The following is a 21,297-nucleotide window of genomic DNA, read 5'->3' as shown; positions in this document are numbered from 1 at the left end:
AACTAGAATCCGCTAAGACTTTCCAATTCCACATTTCTTAGGATCCTAAACAGTCTTGCTCTTCTCCGCCTAAAAAGACTCAAGGCAAAACATGCTAAATGGCTTGCCAAGTCCACAAAGCAAATTACTTACGGGGATCACTTCTGTGCCTCTGCTGGACAGTGGCACAGGAAAATAACTTTCTTGGGTGGCGTAAGCTACGGAACCTTGCTGGCTAAGCTTACGTAGGCCCTTGGGCAGATAGGTTCATAGGTAGGTACTAGGCTATGTCTTCTAGGGACAAAGCCTGGAAAGCCTGGCTAAAAAACAAAACCCCTTCCAATCTCACTCAGTATAAACAACTTTGAAACCAGGCCAAATGATTAGTACTCAAAAATAAAAAAGAATACTTCCAAACCCTCCAAAACAAACATGTACTTCTTCTTTCAGCTTTTCCCGGTTAGGGGTCGCCACAGCGGATCACCTGTCCGCTCATGATTGGCAGTGGAGTTTTTATTGTGTCGAGTTGCCAGCCCAGCACCCAACCTTCCACAGACGGCGCACAGACACACACACACACACACACACACACACACACACACACACACACACACACACACACACACACTCACACACACACACTCACACCTAGGGCCAATTTGGAGTGTCCAATCCACCTACAGCATGTCTTTGGAATGTGGGAGGAAACCGGAGCACCCGGAGGAAACCCACGCGACCACAGGGAGGACATGCAGACTCTGCACAGAAGGCACCCCAGCTGAGGATCGAACCGGAGAACCTCTTGCTGTGAGGCGGCAACGCTAACTGCTCCAAAACAAACATGTACACAACCCCAATAAATTTGGGGGCGCAATCAACTCCTTACTCCATCCTGGAACTAACAATAACCCTTGCCCAAATCCCGAAAATACTCCCTCTGAATTAGCCTCACTCTAACTCCTATTTCATTGACACCATTGCCAAACTTGCTACCACCTTCCCACCCATCACCACAGGCCCGTTAAATCCTACACTAGTACATATTTCATCTACCATAATACCCTCCTTCACACTCTCTTCCATAACTACCTCTATTATTCAAAAGCTTCTTTATAAACTAAAACCATGCACCAATGCCCCAGATAACCTACCTGCTGAATTCGTATAACTATCAGCCTCCTCCATAGCTTACCTCATGAGCATTCATATCAACAAGTCCATTCAGGAATCAGTTTTTCATGAAAGCTGGAAAAAAGCTTATGTTCTCCCACTTCATAAAGGAGAATACAACTCTGACATATCTAACGTCTGACCTATCGCCATTTCAAAAATACTTGAGAAGTGCTTTCACACCCAGCTCCTTAATGATAGTGTTACACATCAACTCATTTCCTCCACTCAACATGGCTTTAGGCCATGACACAGCACCTATACTGCCCTCATTTCTTTCTTGGACATAGTAAACAGAGCTCGGGATGCTGGATCCATAGACTCTGCACTGTTTCTTGATCTATCAAAAGCATTTGACACAATTTCTCACTCCCGTCTGCTTACTAAACTCTTCAACCCTGGCATCTCTCCCCCCACACTGCATTGGCTCCACAACTATCTTAGTAATAGGCAATAATCTACTATTTGGCAGCACTCCTCCTCCCCCCTTCATCAATACTAATACTGGGGTACCCCAGGGTTCTGTACTGTGTATTCATCAATTATTTCTACACTTCTCTCACCCATAGTACTGTTATCCAATGCGCAGATGACTCTACTATAATCTGCTCTTATAAATCTGCCTCTGTATTACAACAACTTACCCAAAAGGCATTTACCTCAACTGACTCCTGGATGTCACAAAACCATTTTGCCCTTAATCCCAATAAAACTAAACTTTTAATATTTACCCCCCCAAAAAATGCAGCCAAATTTGACAAGTCTGAATTCTCTGTCCAATCACAAAATAGTGCTACTATTGATGTTGTTCCCAGTTCCAAACTGACTGGTGTCATCATGGACAATAACTTAACCTTTGACCTTCATATCCATAACATCAAAAACTGGGAGCCCTTTACAGGCACAACTACGTTCTCTGTAACTCTGCAAAAAGACTCTTGCCTCATCATTCCTATTTCCAAATCTCATATATGGCGCCCCCATCCTCACCAACATACAGTCTTTTCTAAAAGTAAAACTCAACTCATGCTATAACAAAATTGCCAAATTTGCTACAAATGCTAAATACTTCATCACTGTTCCTCACTACACCAACTAAATTGGCTTGAGTTCCCTCATCACCTCACTTATTCACAACTAACTACTGCCCATAAACTTATCTACGACCCAGCAGCCTGCCCAGCCCTCTCCCACATTTTGAACATATACCATCCTAAACGACTCCTAAGGTCAGAAAACAAAATGCTACTGAACGCTGATATACCAAAGCTCCCAGCCAGCCACATGCTGTATTCTTTTACTGTCTCCAAGCTACGGAAAAATGTCCCTGCCGCTCTCAAGGCTATCGGTAATCCCACTAACTTTAAAAAATACCTTAAACTGCATCTCCCCTCACACTGGATATGCACCTGCACCCCTAGTGACAACCCCAAAACCTAACCCTTCTCTCAGAATTCTTACTCTGTCACATTCTATAACTAGTCCTTCCCCCCTTTCCTTCTTGCAAACCAAATTCCTTCTGCTGTCACTTTAGCCTTTGCTACCCCCACCTTAGCCTTCTGTCTCCCGCTCTCTTTACTTTATGCTAAATTCTTCTCACTACTAAATCTTACATATTCAAACTTTTCCATTACCACACGCACCTGAGTAGCAAATAATTCTCCTCTGTTTTATCAAATGATTCAATGTTATCACAATCGGTGTAGTTATTCTTTATTTTATGTGCCACTACTGTCTTATACACACTATTTATTGTGTAACATTTTATTCGTATGTAATTAAATGTGGAGCTTTTTTACCCCGGCCTCCACTGAAATTGGGCTCTTCTCAGACCCAGTGGATTTTCCTGGTACGCAAATGCAATAAATAAATGAAAGGGTCCATGCAGAAAGGAATCTGATCCAAGGTTATTGGATCTGAAATCTAGACCAGTGAAGCAGCAGCCAAGGCAGAATGGGCAATCCTCTCAACCCTTGGAATGGAGGGGGAAGGAATGATACCAAAGTCAGTTTGTGCCTGCAAAAACATCCACTTCATTTCTAAATCTCAGAGAGGACCTCGAGAATCTAAAGGACATTATGGAAGATGACTTAACCATAACTGTTAAATATCACACAAAACCTACTAGAAGTACAAGAGGAGCAAAAACAAGGAAAATAGGAATTCTCTTGCAAACACAACAAAAACATTATATAGCACCTATCTGAACAAAATTCCAAAGACAACATCTGACTAAGTGCAGCAAACAAGATCTGAGAAGATGAGGGAGTGGAGGGCAATATGGGAGAGAAGCTCAAAAATTGGAGCCATCATCATCAGATCATTATATTTTACAAGCCTACACATCAATACTGAACCTGACATACTTAAAATAATCTAATGAACAGATACAGCAACAAAATACTAGGGAAAATAATGTGCTACTTAAAATCTTTTCTTCTTGCACACCTGTCTAGAACACAGAACTGTAAACACAGAATGGGGCTTCACTATACATTTTCTTGGTCGACCATTTCCAGAAGCACAATGAAACACTCTTACATATGCGATAGTCACATTTGCCAATACCTGATCACCTCCCCCTGCATCAAATACTCAAAATTTCATTGTACATACGCATGTGATAAGTATTTTCTTTTTGATACACAAGTGTAGATTAATATAATTTAACAGATAACAGAATCATAAACTCGAATCTAAAACTATGTAATACACCAGTTTAACAACAAAACATACCTGTTTTTGCTCAAGTGAAAGCTCTTTCCAAGCCACAGCAATAATTTTCATTAATTCGGTACTTCTAATATCTGAAAAAAAAACAAAATATTACATTTTACAAGTCATACTATTTTGACTCTAATTCAGTAGAACTATGGAAATATAAAATAATCATCATGCTTCTTGAAACAATCCTACAGCATACCTATAAATAAAATTTTAAATTATAAAACTAAAACTGAAAACATTCATAACACTGTTTTATAATATTTAATATGAATTTAATTTTCAAAATAAATAAAACATGGACTCTCTCATAGGTAGGTATTAGGCTATCGGCCCTAGGGCCTATACAAGCCTAGCCAAAAAGGTGCCCTGGCTTTCGCCACCCAAGAAAGCCCCTGTCGAGCAGAGCCACAGAGGTGATCCCCGGGGTGAATTTCCTACTTCCCATCCAATCATCAATATTTTTTTGAAGAGTGCTAATGAGGAGCTTTGTTTGATATAGATAGGTAGTTTGTTCCAGAGTATGGGAAGTCTATGGGACAGGAATCTATCCCTCCAGCATGTTCTGTTTATTGTGGTGACAAGGTTTAGGTCCCTAAAGCGTGTAGCTCGGAGGGATTGGGATTTCTTTAAGTGGAGCATGTCCAACAGCTCTGGGTTTGACATAGCTTTGTATGTTAGTGTGGAATTCCTCTTAAAAATGGCTTTGAAACTATACAATTTCTCTGTTAAAAAGTGTCCTCATCACACAACAGTGTCCAGAGAAAAACAAAGTGCTGTTTCATCTGGCCTGCTTACTTAAATGTAATCAAACTGTTTGCTTTCACTTGGCGACCAATTCTATGATTCATCTGGCGCTAAAAATCATAACACACCTATTCTGAACTCTTCACAATGGCAAGTGACAACACTATCATTCATTTAGATGTTCAGAGCTTCTGAAAATGGAATCATTAAGAAAGCTAGACATTATATTTATAAAATCATAAACCCACAATGCAATTTTTTTTGTGCACCTCCAAAGTATCAACCCAATGACTTCCTCTTCCCATACCCAATTATTCCATTCATTCCAACACTAGCGGTGAAAGAGCCAGGCTTCATCAGTTAGATGACAGCTTTATAACCCACTTCTTCCACAGATGGGTGGTCTAATCAGCACATTCATTAAGTCCTGCAAGCAAGACGTGGGTGCTAATACCCCTTCCCTCATCAGGGCTTGCTTGTTCTTCAACTGCTGCTTTCAGGGGGTACATATAAAGTCACTCTGCCGAGTGGTGCTTTGCTGAGGTGTGGCTACACACAGCTCACTACTGAAGACAAAACACCACCATTCTTACAGGTGTCTCAAATGCAGCAGGCCAAACTACCCTTCTTCCCTCAGGATGGGCAAGCAAGCCAATGTCAGCCCGTCACTCCCATCTTCCCCAACACAGCCGAAGTCCCTACAGCACTCATGCCACTACTAAACCAATGGTCATTTGGGCCATATGTAGGGTTTCATCTCAATACACAAAGAGCTTGGGTACAATACAGCTTTTATGCGCATTTTCCTTGTGTGTGTCAACATGTTCAGGTAAGTCAAAAAAATGAAAACTGTATCCTGCATACCATTCTTACTCAAAAGCCACATTCTTCAAACATTAAACTTTCTGACCAGTGCAGGATGGCATTTTTAGGGAAATTGCCTTGGCTTAAAATGGCCCATAAGGGCAGACAGCCTAGTACTTACCTATAAAATCCTTCAACTAGTAAACCCATCACCATGAAATGCAGAACATTTTGTTTCTTTTCTTTTTTTTCTCCCTTTGGTGAATACTACACTCCAGCTAAACACATAACAGTCCATTAGCTAAAATCTACAACATACTTTTACATTTTCAACCAATGCCCATTACTCTGACAAAAGCTAAAATTTTCAGCCCAGGTTTTCACACATGTACCAATTACCACTACCCCCACCAAACTATAACACTGGATTAACATAACTTGTAAAACTTGATTTAATGGTACTTAAAAATCACAGGACACAAAATTTTATGCTAAAACTTTGCAGAATTTAAAAGTTACATGACTGTACAACTAGAAATTACTTAAAATGGGCAGCACACTAAGATAGTTTCATCAACTGCTCAAAATTCTTCCAAAACTTAGATTTGTCTGCTCATATTTTCAGTGTAACACAATGCCCCCTGAAATATGGCACTGAAGTTTCATACCATAGATACAAAGCCCAATTTATAAAACTGACTGCAAAAAATATTTTTATGAATGGAATTTCACAATGACAACAGTTTGATAGGATCTCTAAAGTGACTAACCTGAAAATTTTATACCAACATTCCAAATACTTACAATGTTATAACTTCAAAAAGCAATCAAGTTAAAAGCAGATGGGAGGAATTATTTTATACTGACATACTACAGAACAGAAAAAAAAATCATCATACTTAATTTCTAAATGTATAATGAAATGTTTATGTCTAGCTAGAGAAAACACATACACACATCTATAAAGACCATTTTATAAGTTCAGTAAGGCACTTAGGGGTGTGCATGCGACACATATTATCATGCACCAAGGACTGTAAAACATTTCCCTTTGGAGCTCATGCCCTAAAGCCCGACTAGGCATGTCTGTACCATAAAAGCAAAACCACAGCACTGTAGGAAAAAAAATGTGCTTATTCAAATGAAAACGTCAGTACAATGTGTGTTTTCAACCTCAAATTAACGTGGGTAATTTTGTTCACAGGTTTGATATTCTGGCTTAAATAAATGCAGTTCTTTTTCTGTTTATCAAACAGTTTTCATTTGAAGAAGGTGCTGCCTTTTTTTCTGCCACGTACAGTTATGTTTTTCTTTATTTTACAACCTCTGGTCTTCACTGGGGTCTTTTTGGTTTTACACTATTTTTTGATTTTCAGGATTTACATTTTTTGTTTTGCACTTGACAGAAATCCAAGTTTCATACTCATAGCAGTAAGGGAGAGGTCCACCTCCACCACTTTTTTAATGTGCTAGGAGGCCTATAATCTGAACAAGAGAAGTTCTTGGAAAGGAGAATTTAAAATCATAGCTAGGACTGCAGGTATATAAAGCAGTACCAAATCCTTCTGGCAGCACATTTAACCACAGAGTAAATCACTCAGACTGCAAGGATGACAACAACAATAGGTAAAGGCCACGTCCTGATCCATACACCATGTGGGTTACAGAGATCAACACAAACAACAGGCACTTAAAAATCTAGCTACTGCTGTGGACTTTTACGACTGGAGAAATGATTATTGACAGTTTGTTAATATATTGCTACTACTGGAGGTACAGCCACTGGAGCCTGTGAAGGCATTACCATGTTGGAGACACAAGAGGCATGGAAAAGGATGATCTCAGTGGAACATCAAAAGTGCTCTAGCACCCCCAATTCAGAAGTAATAGCAGAGAATATCTAACTGCCTGACCTAACATTGGTGAAGGGGCTTCCACCAGTTTATTAAAACCTGACGCTGAGTTAACTGAGCATGAACTAAATGATTCAGGTATTTCAGGACCTGACTGAAGAGAAGAGGCCTGAAAAACTGGAAAAGACTAAACAAAATCGCCAGCAGATAGAGAGATTCTCTGACAAAAAATTCAAAAGTAAGACTGTCCTTAAAAATCATAATAAAGTGGCCAACAGTTATATCTATGAGAAATACTTATATTTTTTATTTGTGGGGGGGGTGGGAAGGGTTCTCTTTTGATTTCTTCACATTAGCCAAGATAGAAGTCTCAGAACCTTGCACTCTTAAACAAGAGGAGGAGGAAAATGAAGGCTGATCATTCTTCATCATTCTTTTTCTTTGTAGACATATGCTTGTATTGCACACACAGCTTTAAAAACTAAAGGCTTGAAGCTCCTCCTGTGCCTACAGCAGGTTTTTCCATTAGCACAAGAACGACTAAAGTTTCTCTGAGGCAGAGTATGGGATGCTTATTCATCTGCAGAGTGGCCCAACTACAGACACTTTCTAAAAAGAAAGGAAGATGCCATGAGGAGGGGAAAGGCAACACATGTGTGCAAATAAATTTACAATAGCCACATATTTTCAAATGATCACTGTCATAGTAGCCTCAGCTATAAGAGTTGCATTCTTCTAAGGATATAACAGACTGACATTTTCCAAAGCTGCAAAGTTCCCTCCATACAACCAGTTAGTCATCTCAAGCTGAGATGACTAAAAATCAGGTTTGGGTGCCAAGACCTTCAGGGCTTTTATGCCAACTGAGAGAGGGAAGCTAAGTCCTGAGAGGTGTTTGATAGGAAAAGAAAAAAATACATATCCACACTCTAACTTTAAAAATATATATATATAACACAAAAAATCAAGGAGGAAGGAGGGAGGGAGGAACTACTGCAGCAGTAAACATTCAAACCTCTACCGTTATGAGAAGTTTACTTACAAAAGTGTACTATGTTCATCATCATGATCACTGCATCTGTAGTTTAAGCTGCATGGCTAGATCAACATAGTTTAAAATAACAAGGTGGTGGAAGGGAAAGCATCCAGGAGGCCCTGGAGAATGCTCCTAGCAAAGCCTATCCTAGACCCAGTGAAGGACTCTAGTTTACAGTGCTTTGCAAAGGTATATACAGGTGACCAATTTGATACTCCTACAATACTTTTACAGTTGAGCCCTTTCCAAAAAGCAACAGATGAAGCAAAGGCCCTGATAAGGCAGGCCCTGGTGCTACATGAAATATTTTTTGTGGTGAGAATAACAAAAGGTAACCACCAGAAACAACCATTTGGAAATAATCTGAACAATTGATCAGAAGTTCTTAAAGATTTTTTCTGTCAAGATAGTAACCACGTTGCCCATCGGCATCAAGGTGTGAAGTATCCTTTCTCCTTTATTTTTTAGGTTCTTGGAAAGAAAAAGTACAGTTTTGTACACCTACCATAAATGTAGATGTTCGAGTGTCTTCACTGTTGCAGTCATGACTGTAGGGTTCTCCCCTGCCGGCAGGCAGCCCTCGGTCGGCCAGAATCCCAAAGTCTGGGTCTGGCGTCGGCTGTTCAACCATGCTCCCTGACCTCAGAGCGCCAGGAGTATAAAGCTGACAGCAGACGCCATCTTCTCCAGTTTTTCTTGCCCCAGATGTCAGGAGTCCCAAAATGAAAAAGGTCCCATAACCTTTGCAAATACACCTCAGAAGAATGGTGAAAAGAAGGAAATACAGAAAAGTAAAAATAAGAGGGGACAGGAGGGAGGGAAACCCAGACTGCAACAGTGAAGACACTCGAACATCTACATTTATGGTAGGTGTACACAACTGTACTATGTTCATCGTGTTTCACTGTTGCAGTCATGACTGTAGGGTAGAATCCCAAAGCTGAAAGAAAGGGAGGTGGTCATAAAGAAGAAGGGGCGGCTAAAAGGCCCTGCAAGACTGCAGAGGCAAAGCTTGCCCTAGACTTAGAGTAGAGAGGTAGATTGTAGTGCTTAGAAAAAGTATGCAGTGAACTCCAAGTTGCAGCTTCCAAAATGTCCTTGGTAGGAACTCCCCTGAGGAAGGCCGCAGAAGTGGCAGCAGCTCTGGTGAAATGAGTCCGTATGCTCCCTGGGATTTGCTTTCCATGGTGTGAATAACAAAATCTGATTCCATGAGCAATCCATTTAGAAATGGTCTGTTTTGAAATGGCTTTACCTTGGGAACTAGAAGCATAAGAAACAAACAATTGTTCTGATTTTCTGATGTCCTTGGTTCTGTTCAGGTAAAAATGTAGTTGTCTGTGTACATCCAAGGAATGTAAGATCCTTTCCCCTTTATTTTGAGGAGTGGGGAAAAAGGTTGGCAAGTGGATAGTTTGATTTAAAGCCACTCTGGAAACCACCTTAGGAATGAAGGTAGGATTAGTCCTCAAAGATACCCTGTCTTGATGAAAAATAATACAAGGTTCCACAGCCATAAGAGCTTGCAACTCTGAAACTCTCCTGGCAGAGGTTAGTGCTAACAGGATAGCTATCTTCCAAGATAAAAACTTGATGTCAGAAGAAGCGGCAGGCTCAAAAGGAGGCAAGGTTAGTTTTTCCAAAACATAGTTGAGATCCCAAGCAGGAATGGGAGGAGATCTAGGAGGTCTTAAGTTCTTAGCTCCTCTGAGGAACTGTCTCATGAGCTGGTGGGAAAAGATGGGAGGGTCTGTATTATAATGAACAGAAATAGCAGAGGCATGTATCTTAATGGAAGAAAAAGAGAGACCCTTATGCAAGAGATCTGTCAAGTAAAGTAAAATTAAAGTAATATTAGGAAGAAGAGGATCAGAATCCTGAGCCTGCATCCAGGAACAAAATCTTTTCCATTTTCCTGCATAAGATTTTCTAGTGCTAGGACATCTGGCTTCTAAAAGGACATCCATAACCTGCTTGGGTAGGAAAGAAGAAATCAAAGGCCCTGGATTAACCAGGCCACCAGGCTGAGAGTTCTGACATGAGAGTGTAGAACCTAACCCTGATGTTGGGACAGAAGGTTCGGAGACTGAGGTAAAACCCAAGGGGGCTCCAGGCATAGGTTTTTTAGAGTTGGATACCAAAACTGCCGAGGCCAATTTGGAGCCAGCAAGATTATCATCTTGGGCTTGTCCTGTTTTATTTTCAATAAAACTCGTGGAAGAAGAGGAAGAGGCGGAAAGGCATATCCCGAGAGGTTCCTCCAACTGAATGACAGGGCATTCACTTTCCAAGCCTCTCTGTGGAAAGTCCTGGTGCAAAAATTCTGTAGCTGATGATTTAGATGGGATGCAAAAAGGTCTATGTGAGGACATCCCCATACTGCTGCTATCATCCTGAATATTTTGGTGTCCAGCATCCACTCATGTGGATCCGAAAGGTTTCTGCTCAAACTGTCTGCCAGGAAGTTTTGTTTCCCTGGTAGAAACTGAGCTTGAAGATCCAGATTGCAAGCTAGAGCTGTGTTCCATAAATCCATGGCTAGTCTGCAAAGGGGGTAGGAATGAGATCCCCCTTGCTTGTTTATGTACCACATAACTGTGGTGTTGTCCGTCCGTATTAGTAGTTGTCCTGGTTGTATGAGATTCCTGAAGGCCAATAGAGCTTTCTGAACAGCTAACATTTCCTTTAAGTTGATATGCAGGTGCTTCTGATCCTTTGTCCAAAGGCCCTGCAGACAATTGCCCTGAAAATGGGCTCCCCAAGCATAATCCGAGGTGTCCGTGGTTAGAATCTGAGTGGCAGGAGGCAGACGGAAGGGTTTCCCTTTGTTTAGAGCACATGCCCTGGACCACCAAAGAAATTCCTTTTGAAGGCAAGGAAGGACGGGGATCAGTATGTCCAAAGTGTGGCAATACTGAGACCATACACTTTTTAGGTACCACTGTATTTTCCTCATGTGTAGTCTTGCATATGGTACGAGAAGGATGCAGGAGGCCATGTAACCCGAAGCCTGCAGAAATTTCCTTGCAGATAGTTGGGTTAGAGTTGCCAAGGTTTTGAAAGTTGAAGCCAGCTGTAATTGTTTTTCGGATGTCAGAAATGCCATCTGGGTTGTAGTGTTTAGAAGTGCACCCAGAAAAGTTATCTGTTGTGATGGTGTCAAATTTGACTTTTTTATGTTTACAGGGAATCCCAGGAACTTGAGGAGGTTCTGTACAAATTCTAGATGCTGGAGTAAGCCATCCTTGCTGTCTGCCTGAATTAGACAATCGTCCAGATAAGGGTAAATTTGTATTCCCTTGAGTCTGCAGTAAGCTACTACTGGAGCCAGGCATTTGGTGAAGACCCTGGGCGCAGTAGACAATCCAAAGGGTAGCGCAGAGAACTGAAAGTGCCTCGATCCGGCCTTGAACCTGAGGTATTTTCTGCAATCCTGCCTGATGGGAATGCGTAAAAATGCCTCCTTTAAATCCTAAGTTACCATCCATGCATCTTTGGACAGCTTTGGAAGTAGCTGCTGTAGAGTAAACATCCTGAATTTTGGAATCTCTAGAAAGGTGTTCAAGACCGACAGATCCAGAATGGGTCTCCAGGAGTTTTGCTTCCTTGGGACTAGAAAGAGCCTCGAGTAAAACCCTTTTCCCATCTCTGAAAGAGGAACCAGTTCTATGGCATTCATAGCCAAAAGAGCTTCCACCTGGTTTAAGGCCTCCGTCCACTGATGTTTTGGAAGGTCTGGCCATCCGCTTGGCCTTGGCAAGGTATGAAAATGGAATTTGTAACCTCTTAAAATCACATCCAAAACCCATTTGTCTTGGGTTATTGGAGTCCAATTTTGATAAAAAAGAGAGAGTTTTCCTCCGAGAGGGGCTTCCAGGCAAGACGTTCCTGTAGCCCAACAGAGGGAGTCATTGAGTTTGTTTCCTTTGAGATTGTGATCTGTCCTCTCCTCCCCTAGGGGTAGAAGCAGACCACTGTCTTGGTCTATAAGCAGCTTGTGTTTGAGGCCTCCCTCTGGAGCGTCTATATCTACCCCTCTGAGGCCTGTCTGAGAGGGAAAGAACCAGTTTTTTGAAGGCCAATTCCTGCTAAATCTAGGAGGCTGTACTTGTAAGAAATCTTCAACTGCATGTTTTTCACTTTATCCTCCATCTTTTTAATCACCTCTTCAGCTTTAGATCCAAACAAAACATTATGCTGAACAGGAGCATCCAATAATTTAGCCTTAACTTGTTCAGGTAAAGTTTGTTCCTTTAGCCATGCATGTCTTCTAATGACTGTGCCAGAGGCCGCAGCCCTACAAGAAGCCTCCAAGGTATCAAATCCACAGTGTAAACCATGCTTCCCAACCTGTTCAGTGGCATGCAATAAGACATGTAATTCTTAATCATCTGCACAGGCAGAAATGGAAGTAAATTTTTGTTTCAAGACAGACAAGAGAAATTGCTGATATTTAAGCATATGAAACTGACAGTTTAAAGCCATAATGGACAATGTAGCAGAAGTGTACACCTTTTTTCCCCATCTTTCCAAGGCTCGAGAATCCTTTTCAGTAAGAATGGGATTTTTGGCAGAAGCAGCCTTAACTCCCTTAGGACCCTGAGAAATGGTTTCAGGGTCAGCAGTAGGGTTCTTGTATAAAAACTGATGGGAATCAGGAACCCTGCAATATCTATCAGGCTTAACAGGAGCAGGAGGAAAAGAGTCAGGGGTTAAGTTAGCCTCCGAAAAGGCATCATCCACAATATCCAAAACAGGAGGAATAGCCAGGGGTCTATGTTGGGGAAGAAGAAGAAAATCCCTCAGTCTTTTCTTGGATTCCGAATACTCCTGTCCCTCCCAGTGGAAATGTTCCCTCATTTCATGCAAAGTTTCCCCAAAAGACAAATCCCCAGGAGGAGAAGCTGAAGGATTGGATTCTTCCGCATCAGAATCCTCATAAGGAGGAAAAGAATATTCCTGATCAGAAGAAGAAACTGAAGAAACAGAAGCCTGATCACAGAAATCATAATAAACATCCTGCCTTGGCCTTTTGTCTGGAGGGGGATGAGAACCCCTAATCATAGTAAGCAAATCCTCCGCCATCTTGAGTAACTGTTTCTGTGACTTGGGAGCTGGTTCAGAAGAGGCCTGTGTTGAAGTCTTTGATTTAGAAGGAGTCTTTGCCTTTGCCTTTACTAGAAGTTGAGTAGGCCTGAAAACCCCTTCGGAAGCCGGTACCTGCACAGCGGCTCTGGACCCATCCGAAGGAGCACTGTCCGAAGGTCCTGCAACAGAGATATTTAAAGGTCTTGTTGGCTCCTCATGAGAGTCCGTTTCGGCCATTGGTTCTGAAATGGCCGATGACAGGGGCTGCAAAAGCACCTCACTGAAGACGGCTGAACCTGAAGCTGGCTCCGCATGTGCGCTATCATCAGATTTGGACCTCGGAGGCCTGTCTTTATCCTTGCGACGTTTGTGAACTCCGGTAGCCGGAACCGTATCCGACGACATTTTGTAGTTAAAGCGCCTACCGAAGTAATGAAAAGCAAAATCATACCTACGCTTAATTGTATGTTGATTGAATCTAGCACAAAACCGACAACTAGCTACGTTGTGGTCAGGGCCTAAGCAAGGAATACAGTAAGAATGAAAATCCTTATGAGGTATTTGCTTCCCACATGAAATACAATTATTAACTTTTTCTGACATCGGAGTGGAGCAAGAAAAAAGTTTCCCCAACGGGGTACTTAGCTTTGAGTGGAGAAGAAAGTCTTCGGACCGAAGTATATAGAAAAATTCGTCAGGAGTCAACCGACCGGCACTTGCAAGCTGCTATCACCGCACGGCAAGAAAGACTGGAGAAGATGGCGTCGGCTGTCAGCTTTATACTCCTGGCGCTCTGACGTCAGGGAGCATGGTTGAACAGCCAACGCCGGACTCAGACTTTGAGATTCTGGCCGTCTGAGGGCTGCCTGCCAGCAGGGGAAAACCCTACAGTCACGACTGCAACAGTGAAACACGATGAACATCTGAGAGAATGACAGACTGGCTCAAGGTAAACTCAAATACCACTTTAAGCATAAAGGAAGAAAGGATTAGTTCTCAAAGAAACCCCATCTCTGTGGAAGATGAGATAAGGCTGACCCACCATAAGGGTATGCAACTGTGACACTCTTCTTGCAGAAGTCAAAGCAAGGAGTAAAACTGTTTCCATATTAAAAAGCCTGATGAGCAGGTGCAAATTAACTATTAGCTTCGCTAACACAAAATTAAGATCCCAAGGAGGAGTCACTGGTTTTCTGGGAGAATTCTTAAGCAGAACTCTTTCAAAAACATTTTTACATGAAACTGCATTGAAATAGGGGGATACATGGGACAGACGTGCTAAAACAGGCAAAAGAATTAACCTTGATAGAGGAGTAAAACAGGGCAGATTACAGTAACTGACAAATACTGTAAAAACACAAACTCTAGCCCTAAATGGGTGCCGATTCTTTCGTTGGCACCAACTAGAAAACCTTTCCCATTTGCTAATATACGATTTTCTAGTAGCAGTTTTTTTTTACCTTCATTAATACTTGCTACATGTCTTGACACAACAGGTGCCTAAAAAGGTATTAAGATCTTACCATCTAAGCAGTCAGTTGCAGTTGTCTGGGGTCAGGATGCATCAAGTATCCTTACTCTTGTGTGAGTAAATCCAGTCCGAGAGGAAGCTTGTGGTAAAAGCCTTTAGCTAATTCCAAAAGAAGGAAAACAGTGTCGCCTGGGCCAGAAGGGGATCACCACAACTGTATTTAGGGGAGTCCTTCTGAATCTTCAGAAGTACCCTGGATGCCAGTAGAAAGGGTGGAAAAGCATACAGGAACATTCCTACCAAAGGAAAAGAAAAGGCATCTGTCTTCCAGGCCTTCTTGCATGGTGTCCTTGAACATAATTTTGTCAGTTTATTCTTTACAGAGAAGGTAAAAAGGTCTTTGTGAGGAATTCCACATAGATGAGCAAAATCACACAAGACCCCAGATTCAGTTTCCATTCACAAGTGTCTGTCCTGGTCTTGCTCAGCTTGTCTGCTACACACTTTCACTCGGATGAAAAGCAGGATGCCTATAGTGTGAGACTGTATTGTAAAACCATATCTCACGCTAACCTAGCTAGTCTGCATTATAAGATCTGGTTCTCCTCTGCTTGTTTATCTACCACAGCATAGTAGTATTGACTGTAAATACTTTAAGTGGTCCGGGGGACCAAAAGATTATTCAGAGAGTTGAGAGTCTGTGTTTTGATTTGTCTTTTTTATCCCAAACACCCTGCACTTTTATTCCCACTGACATTGCTCCACAAGCAAAGTCTGAGGTGTCTGTTGCGACTAACTGCTTTGGAACTGTAAGGGAGAATGTGTCACCTGGATTCTGAGGAACTTGATGTCTCCGCCTCAAAATCTCCCTTTATACAAATCCTAACAGCAGAATTTGAAAAGTCATTGGTTGTTGATGCGGGATCAAAGAAATTTCAGATACCACTATACACTTCTCATGCTGCAGTCATCACACTTGGGTTATCCTGCCGTCAGGCGGTCCCACAGTCGGCCCGAATTCCAAAGTCTTGGTCCGGCGTCAGTTGCTGTCGCTTCCTCCCTGACGTCAGTGCGACGGGGTATATAAGAGGCATCTGACACCATTTTCTTCAGTTTTTCTTACCCCAGATGTCAGGTGCCCCCAAATACACCACAGAGGAAGTATAGGATAGAATGGTAGAGATAAGTTAAGCTATTTCAGAGGGGATGGAGGGAGGGTAACCTGGACTGCAGCAGGGTGAACACTCGGAACATCTACATTTACGGTAGGTACAAAACTGTACTATGTTCATCGTGTTACCCTGCTGCAGTCATCACACTTGGGTTGAATCCCAAAACTAAGGATGGGAGGTGGAGTCAGACAGGGTTAGAAGAAGCTAGTAAGCCCTGCAAAACTGCAGTGGCAAAACCAGCTCTAGTCTTAGAGTATAGAAGTAAGTGATAGTGTTTGGTGAAGGTGTGCACTGAACTCCAAGTAGCAGCTTCCAGAATATCCTTGGTTGGCACTCCCCTGAGAAAGGCTGCTGATGTAGCTGTAGCCGTGGTGGAGCGGGACCTAATGTTAGCAGGTACTGGTTTCCCATGATGTGTGTAACAGAAACGTATACAATACCCCATCCATTTTGAAATGGTCTGTTTTGACATAGCTTTTCCTTGTGATCCTGTAGCATAGGCTACAAAAAGCTGGTCAGTTTTTCTGAAAGCCTTAGTTTTATCCAAGTAGTAACGTAATTGCCTGTGAATGTCCAAAAAGTGCAGGAGTCTTTCTCCTTTGTTCTGGGGATTTGGGAAGAAGGTGGGCAAGTGAATGGTTTGGTTTAGAGCCACACTGGATACCACCTTTGGCATAAAGGAAGGATTTGTTCGTAGAGAGACTCTGTCTTGATGAAAAATTATGAAAGGTTCCACTGCCATTAGTGCCTGTAGCTCTGAGACTCTTCTAGCTGAGGTTATTGCTAGTAGTAGGGCAGTTTTCCATGAAAGAAATTTTAAATCAGCAGAAAAAGCTGTTCAAAGGGTGGTAGTGTAAGCTTTTCCAGAGCAAAGTTGAGATCCCAAGTAGGTGTTGGAGCTCTCCTTGGCGGTCTTAAGTTCTTAGCCCCTCTGAGGAACTGTCTCAGGAGTGAATGTGAGAATAAAGGAGGATCCGTGCTGTAATGAGCTGAAATTGCTGAGGCGTGGATCTTAATAGATGAAAAGGAAAGTCCTTTGTGTAACATCTCAGTTAAATATTGTAGAATCTGAGGGATGTTTGGATCAAGGGGGTTTAGGCCTTTAGCCTGGTTCCTGGCGCAAAATCTTTTCCATTTGTCTGAATAGGTTTTCCTGGTGCTGGGTCTCCTGGACTCCAGAATGACATCCATAACAGCCTTGGATAAAGGTATTGGTTGGTTGTTTAGGTAATTTGCCATGCAGCCAGGTTTAAAGTCTTGAGCTGGCTATGTAGAATCTGATGATCTTGCTGGGTGAGCAGGTGAGGAATTTGTGGCAAAATCCATGGTGGGCCGTGGGCCATGTTCCTTAAAATTGGGTACCAATGCTGGCGTGGCCAGTCTGGTGCAACGAGTATCATTTGTGGTCTCTCTAATCTGACTTTCAGCAGTACCTTTGCTAGAAGAGGCAGTGGAGGGAAGGCATACACTGTTAATGTTTTCCAACTGAATGAGAGGGCGTCCACTTTCCAAGCTAGTGGATGGAAGGTCCTTGTGCAAATTTTTTGAAGTTGGTGGTTGTGGGGGCTTGCAAACAGATCTATGTCTGGGCGTCCCCATTTCTGAGCTATCATTGCAAATACTTGTGGATCTAGTTTCCATTCCTGTGGATCCATGATGTTTCTGCTTAGGTCGTCTGCCAATGTGTTTTTCTTTCCTGGCAGATTTTGTGCTTATAATTGAACCTGGTAAGACAGTGCAGTGTTCCACAAGGTCATTGCTTGCCTGCATAGAGGGTAGGAATGTGTGCACCCTTGCTTGTTTATGTACCACATTACTGTGGTATTGTCCGTCTTTATTAGTAGTTGTCCTGGGTGTAGAAGGTCCTTGAAAGCTGTTAGGGCATTCTGTACTGCTAGCATTTCCTTTTGATTGATATGCAGATGTCTCTAATCTGTAGTCCATTTGCCCTGAATGCACTGCCCTGCCATGTGTGCTCCCCAGGCATAGTCCGATGCATCTGTTGTCATAGCTTGCCTGGCTGTGGGTAAGGTGAAAGGCTGACCCTTGTTGAGGTGACATGCCTGTGCCCACCATAGAAACTCCTGTTGAAGGCAGGGAATGAGTGGTATCATTGTTTCCAAGCTGTGGCTGTGCTGAGTCCATACACTTTTCAGGTACCATTGTAATTTCCTCATATGCAGTTTTGCAAATGGTATTAGTGGTATGCAAGATGCCATGAATCCCAAGGCCTGCAGAATTTTTCTTGCAGGGAGTTGGGTCTTTGTTGCCATTATTTTGAAATATTGAAATAGCTGTCGTTGCTTGTCTGGTGTGAGAAAAGCCATCTGGGCCGTTGTATTCAAGCTGGCACCCAGGAATATTATGTTTTGTGAGGGCACTAATTTTGATTTCTTTTGTTTACTGTGTACCCTAGGCAACTTAGAAGGTGTTTGACAAATGCCAGATGCTTTAAAAGAATGTCTTTGCTTTCTGCTTGAATAAGGCAGTTGTCCAGGTATGGGTATATTTGAATTCCTCTTCGTCTGCAGTATGCAGTTACTGGTGCCAGGCATTTTGTGAAGACCCTGGGCGCAGTAGATAAGCCAAAGGGCAGTGCAGAGAATTGATAATGCTTTGAACCTGCAATGAAGCGGAGGTATCTTCTGCAATTTTCTCTGATAAGGACATGCAGGTATGCCTCCTTGAGCTCCAAAGTGACTAGCCAAGTATTCTTGCTCAGCATGGGAAGAAGCTGCTGCAGTGTTAGCATCTTGAATTTTGGTACTTGCAGATAGGTGTTCAGAATTGAAAGATCCAGAATGGGTCTCCATGCTTTGTCCTTTCTTGGGACTAGGAAGAGTCTTGAGTAAAATCCTTGTCCTTGCTCCTGTGTAGATACCTGATGAATGGCTCTCATGTTCATGAGAGCTGTAATTTGTTTTTGTGCCTCTGTCCATTGATTTGGTGGCAGGTTTGGCATTCCTTTGTTCCTTGGTAAGGTATGAAAGTGGAATCTGTATCCTTGAGAGACAATGTTTAGAACCCATTTGTCTTTTGTGATGATGTGCCAGTTGTCTGCATAAAATGCTAATTTTCCTCCCAAGGGAGTTGCCAGGAGAGATTTGCTTGGTAGTTTGAGGATAGAGACATTGTGTTTGTCTTCTGCTAGCTTGGGGCCTGTCTTCTCCTCCTTTCTGGGTGGCAGAACCCCATTGGCGAGGTTTGTAAGGGCCCTGTGACTGACCTCTGGCCCCTTGGGCGTCTGTATTTCCCCCTCTGTGATCTGTCAGAAGCTGGAAAGGACCAGTTTTTTTGTTGGCCAGTTTCTGCTGAATCGAGGGGGTTGTACCTGCAAAAAATCCTTGACCATTTGCATAGACTTTGCCTTATCCTCCATTTTCTTTAAAACCTCTTCTGCTTTGACATCAAATAATACATCCTGTTGTAAAGGTGCATCCAATAATTTTGCTTTAACATGGTCAGGGAGGGTTTGTTCTTTTAACCAAGCATGTCTACATATGACAGAACCAGTAACAGCTGCTCTACAAGAAGCTTCCAATTAATCAAATCCGCACTGTAAAGTATGTTTGCCCACCTGTTCAGCTGCATGCAACAGATCCTGCATTTCTTTGAATTCAGGCAGTTCTGAATGTGTGCTCATTTTTTGTTTTAACTGAGACATTAGAAATTGTTGATATTTCAACATGTGAAACTGGCAATTTAATGCTCTCATAGCCAGAGTAGCTGAGGGGTATATTTTCTTGCCCCATCTATCTAGGGCTCTGGAATCCCTTTCAGAGGGCACAGGATTTTTAGCCATAGAAGCTTTTGCTCCCTTAGGACCCTGGGAAATAGTTTCTGAGTCAGCTACAGGGCTTTTATAAAGGAATTTGTGTGAGTCAGGTACGCTGTAGTATCTGCCTGGTTTGGCTGGAGCAGGAGGAAGAGAGTCTGGATTTAAACTAGACTCCAAGTAAACATCATCCACAATATCCAGAACAGGAGGGATAGCAAGAGGTCTGTGCTGGGGTAGTAAAAGGAACTCTCGGAGCCTTTTCTTAGAATCTGAGTAATCCTGGCCTTCCCAGTGGAAATGTTCCCTCATGGTATATAAAGTTTCCCCAAAGGAGTAGTCTTCAGGGGGAGATGCTGAGGGAATAGAGTCTTCAGCATCAGAATCTTCATAAGGTGGAAAAGTGTAATCCTGTTCCTCAGAAGAATCTGAGGAGAGAGAAACCTGGTCAGAGGATGCATAATCCCCCTCGTCTTGGTCTTTTATCAGGAGGGGGATGGGAACCCCCGATAAGGGTAATCAAATATTCAGCCATCTTAAGCATCTGTTTCTTAGGCATGGGGCCTTGAACTGTAGACTGATGTACAGTTTTCTTAGGTTTTAAAGGAGTTTTAAGTTTAGCATAAGATTTAATGGGGAGTGTAGTCGGTCTGAAGACACCTTCAGAAACCGAAGGTGTTTCCGTTGCACCGGAGTCTAGTTCTGCTCCGGTGTCGGTAGAAGGCTGTGTCAGCCTAGTAGACTCCGCATGGGAATCCGCAGCTGTCTGGGGTTCCAGCTCTGCAGTCATCAGGGGCTGCGTAGGCGCCTCACTGAAAACCGGAGAAACGGCGACAGGCCCAGCTGAGGCCTCGGTGTCTGGTTTATTCCTAGGCCTGTCCTTATCCTTGCATTTTTTATGAGTGGCGGTCGTCGGCTGTTCCGATGGCATGATTTAATTAAATTTCCTACCAAAGTAATGTCGTGCAAAGTCAAAACGGCATTTGATAGTTCGTTTATTAAACCTAGCACAAAACCGACAACCTGTGACGTCGTGGTATGGGCCTAGGCAAGGAAAAGAATAGGAATGGAAGTCCTTATGAGGTATTTGCTTCCCACAAGAAATGCAATTGTTAACTTTTTCTGACATCGGACTGAGGCAAGAAAATGTTCCCCAATGGGGTACTTAGCTTTATTGAAGACTTCGGACTGAAATTCAAATCAAAAATCTCAGGTGTCGGCCAACCGGCACTTGCAAACTGCTTCTTCTTCGGGCACCGCGCGGCAAGAAAGACTGAAGAAAATGGCGTCGGATGCCTCATATACCCCTAGCGCACTGACGTCAGGGAGGAAGAGACAGCAACAGACGCCGGACCAAGACTTTGGAATTCGGGCCGACTGCGGGACCGCCTGACGTCAAGATAACCCAAGTGTGATGACTGCAGCAGGGTAACACGATGAACATCTACTTTAAAGCTAGGAAAAAGTAAACAGCTGAA

At 42.6% G+C, this 21,297-nt stretch overlaps 1 protein-coding gene across 1 annotated transcript in view; it reads right to left on the bottom strand.

Moving 5' to 3' along the window:
• LOC122789203 overlaps positions 1–21,297 on the bottom strand; it is a 1,548,683-nt gene that overhangs the window by 476,777 nt on the left and 1,050,609 nt on the right. The window contains exon 9 of the mRNA XM_044056474.1: positions 3,886–3,956. Within this exon, the coding sequence (XP_043912409.1) occupies positions 3,886–3,956 (71 nt within the window). The remainder of the gene's footprint in view (positions 1–3,885; positions 3,957–21,297) is intronic.

Source organism: Protopterus annectens, chromosome 14.part0, assembly GCF_019279795.1.
Source record: "Protopterus annectens isolate FY-2018-M chromosome 14.part0, PAN1.0, whole genome shotgun sequence".
Taxonomy (NCBI): domain Eukaryota; kingdom Metazoa; phylum Chordata; order Ceratodontiformes; family Protopteridae; genus Protopterus; species Protopterus annectens.
This window is presented reverse-complemented; position numbering and strand designations above follow the sequence as displayed.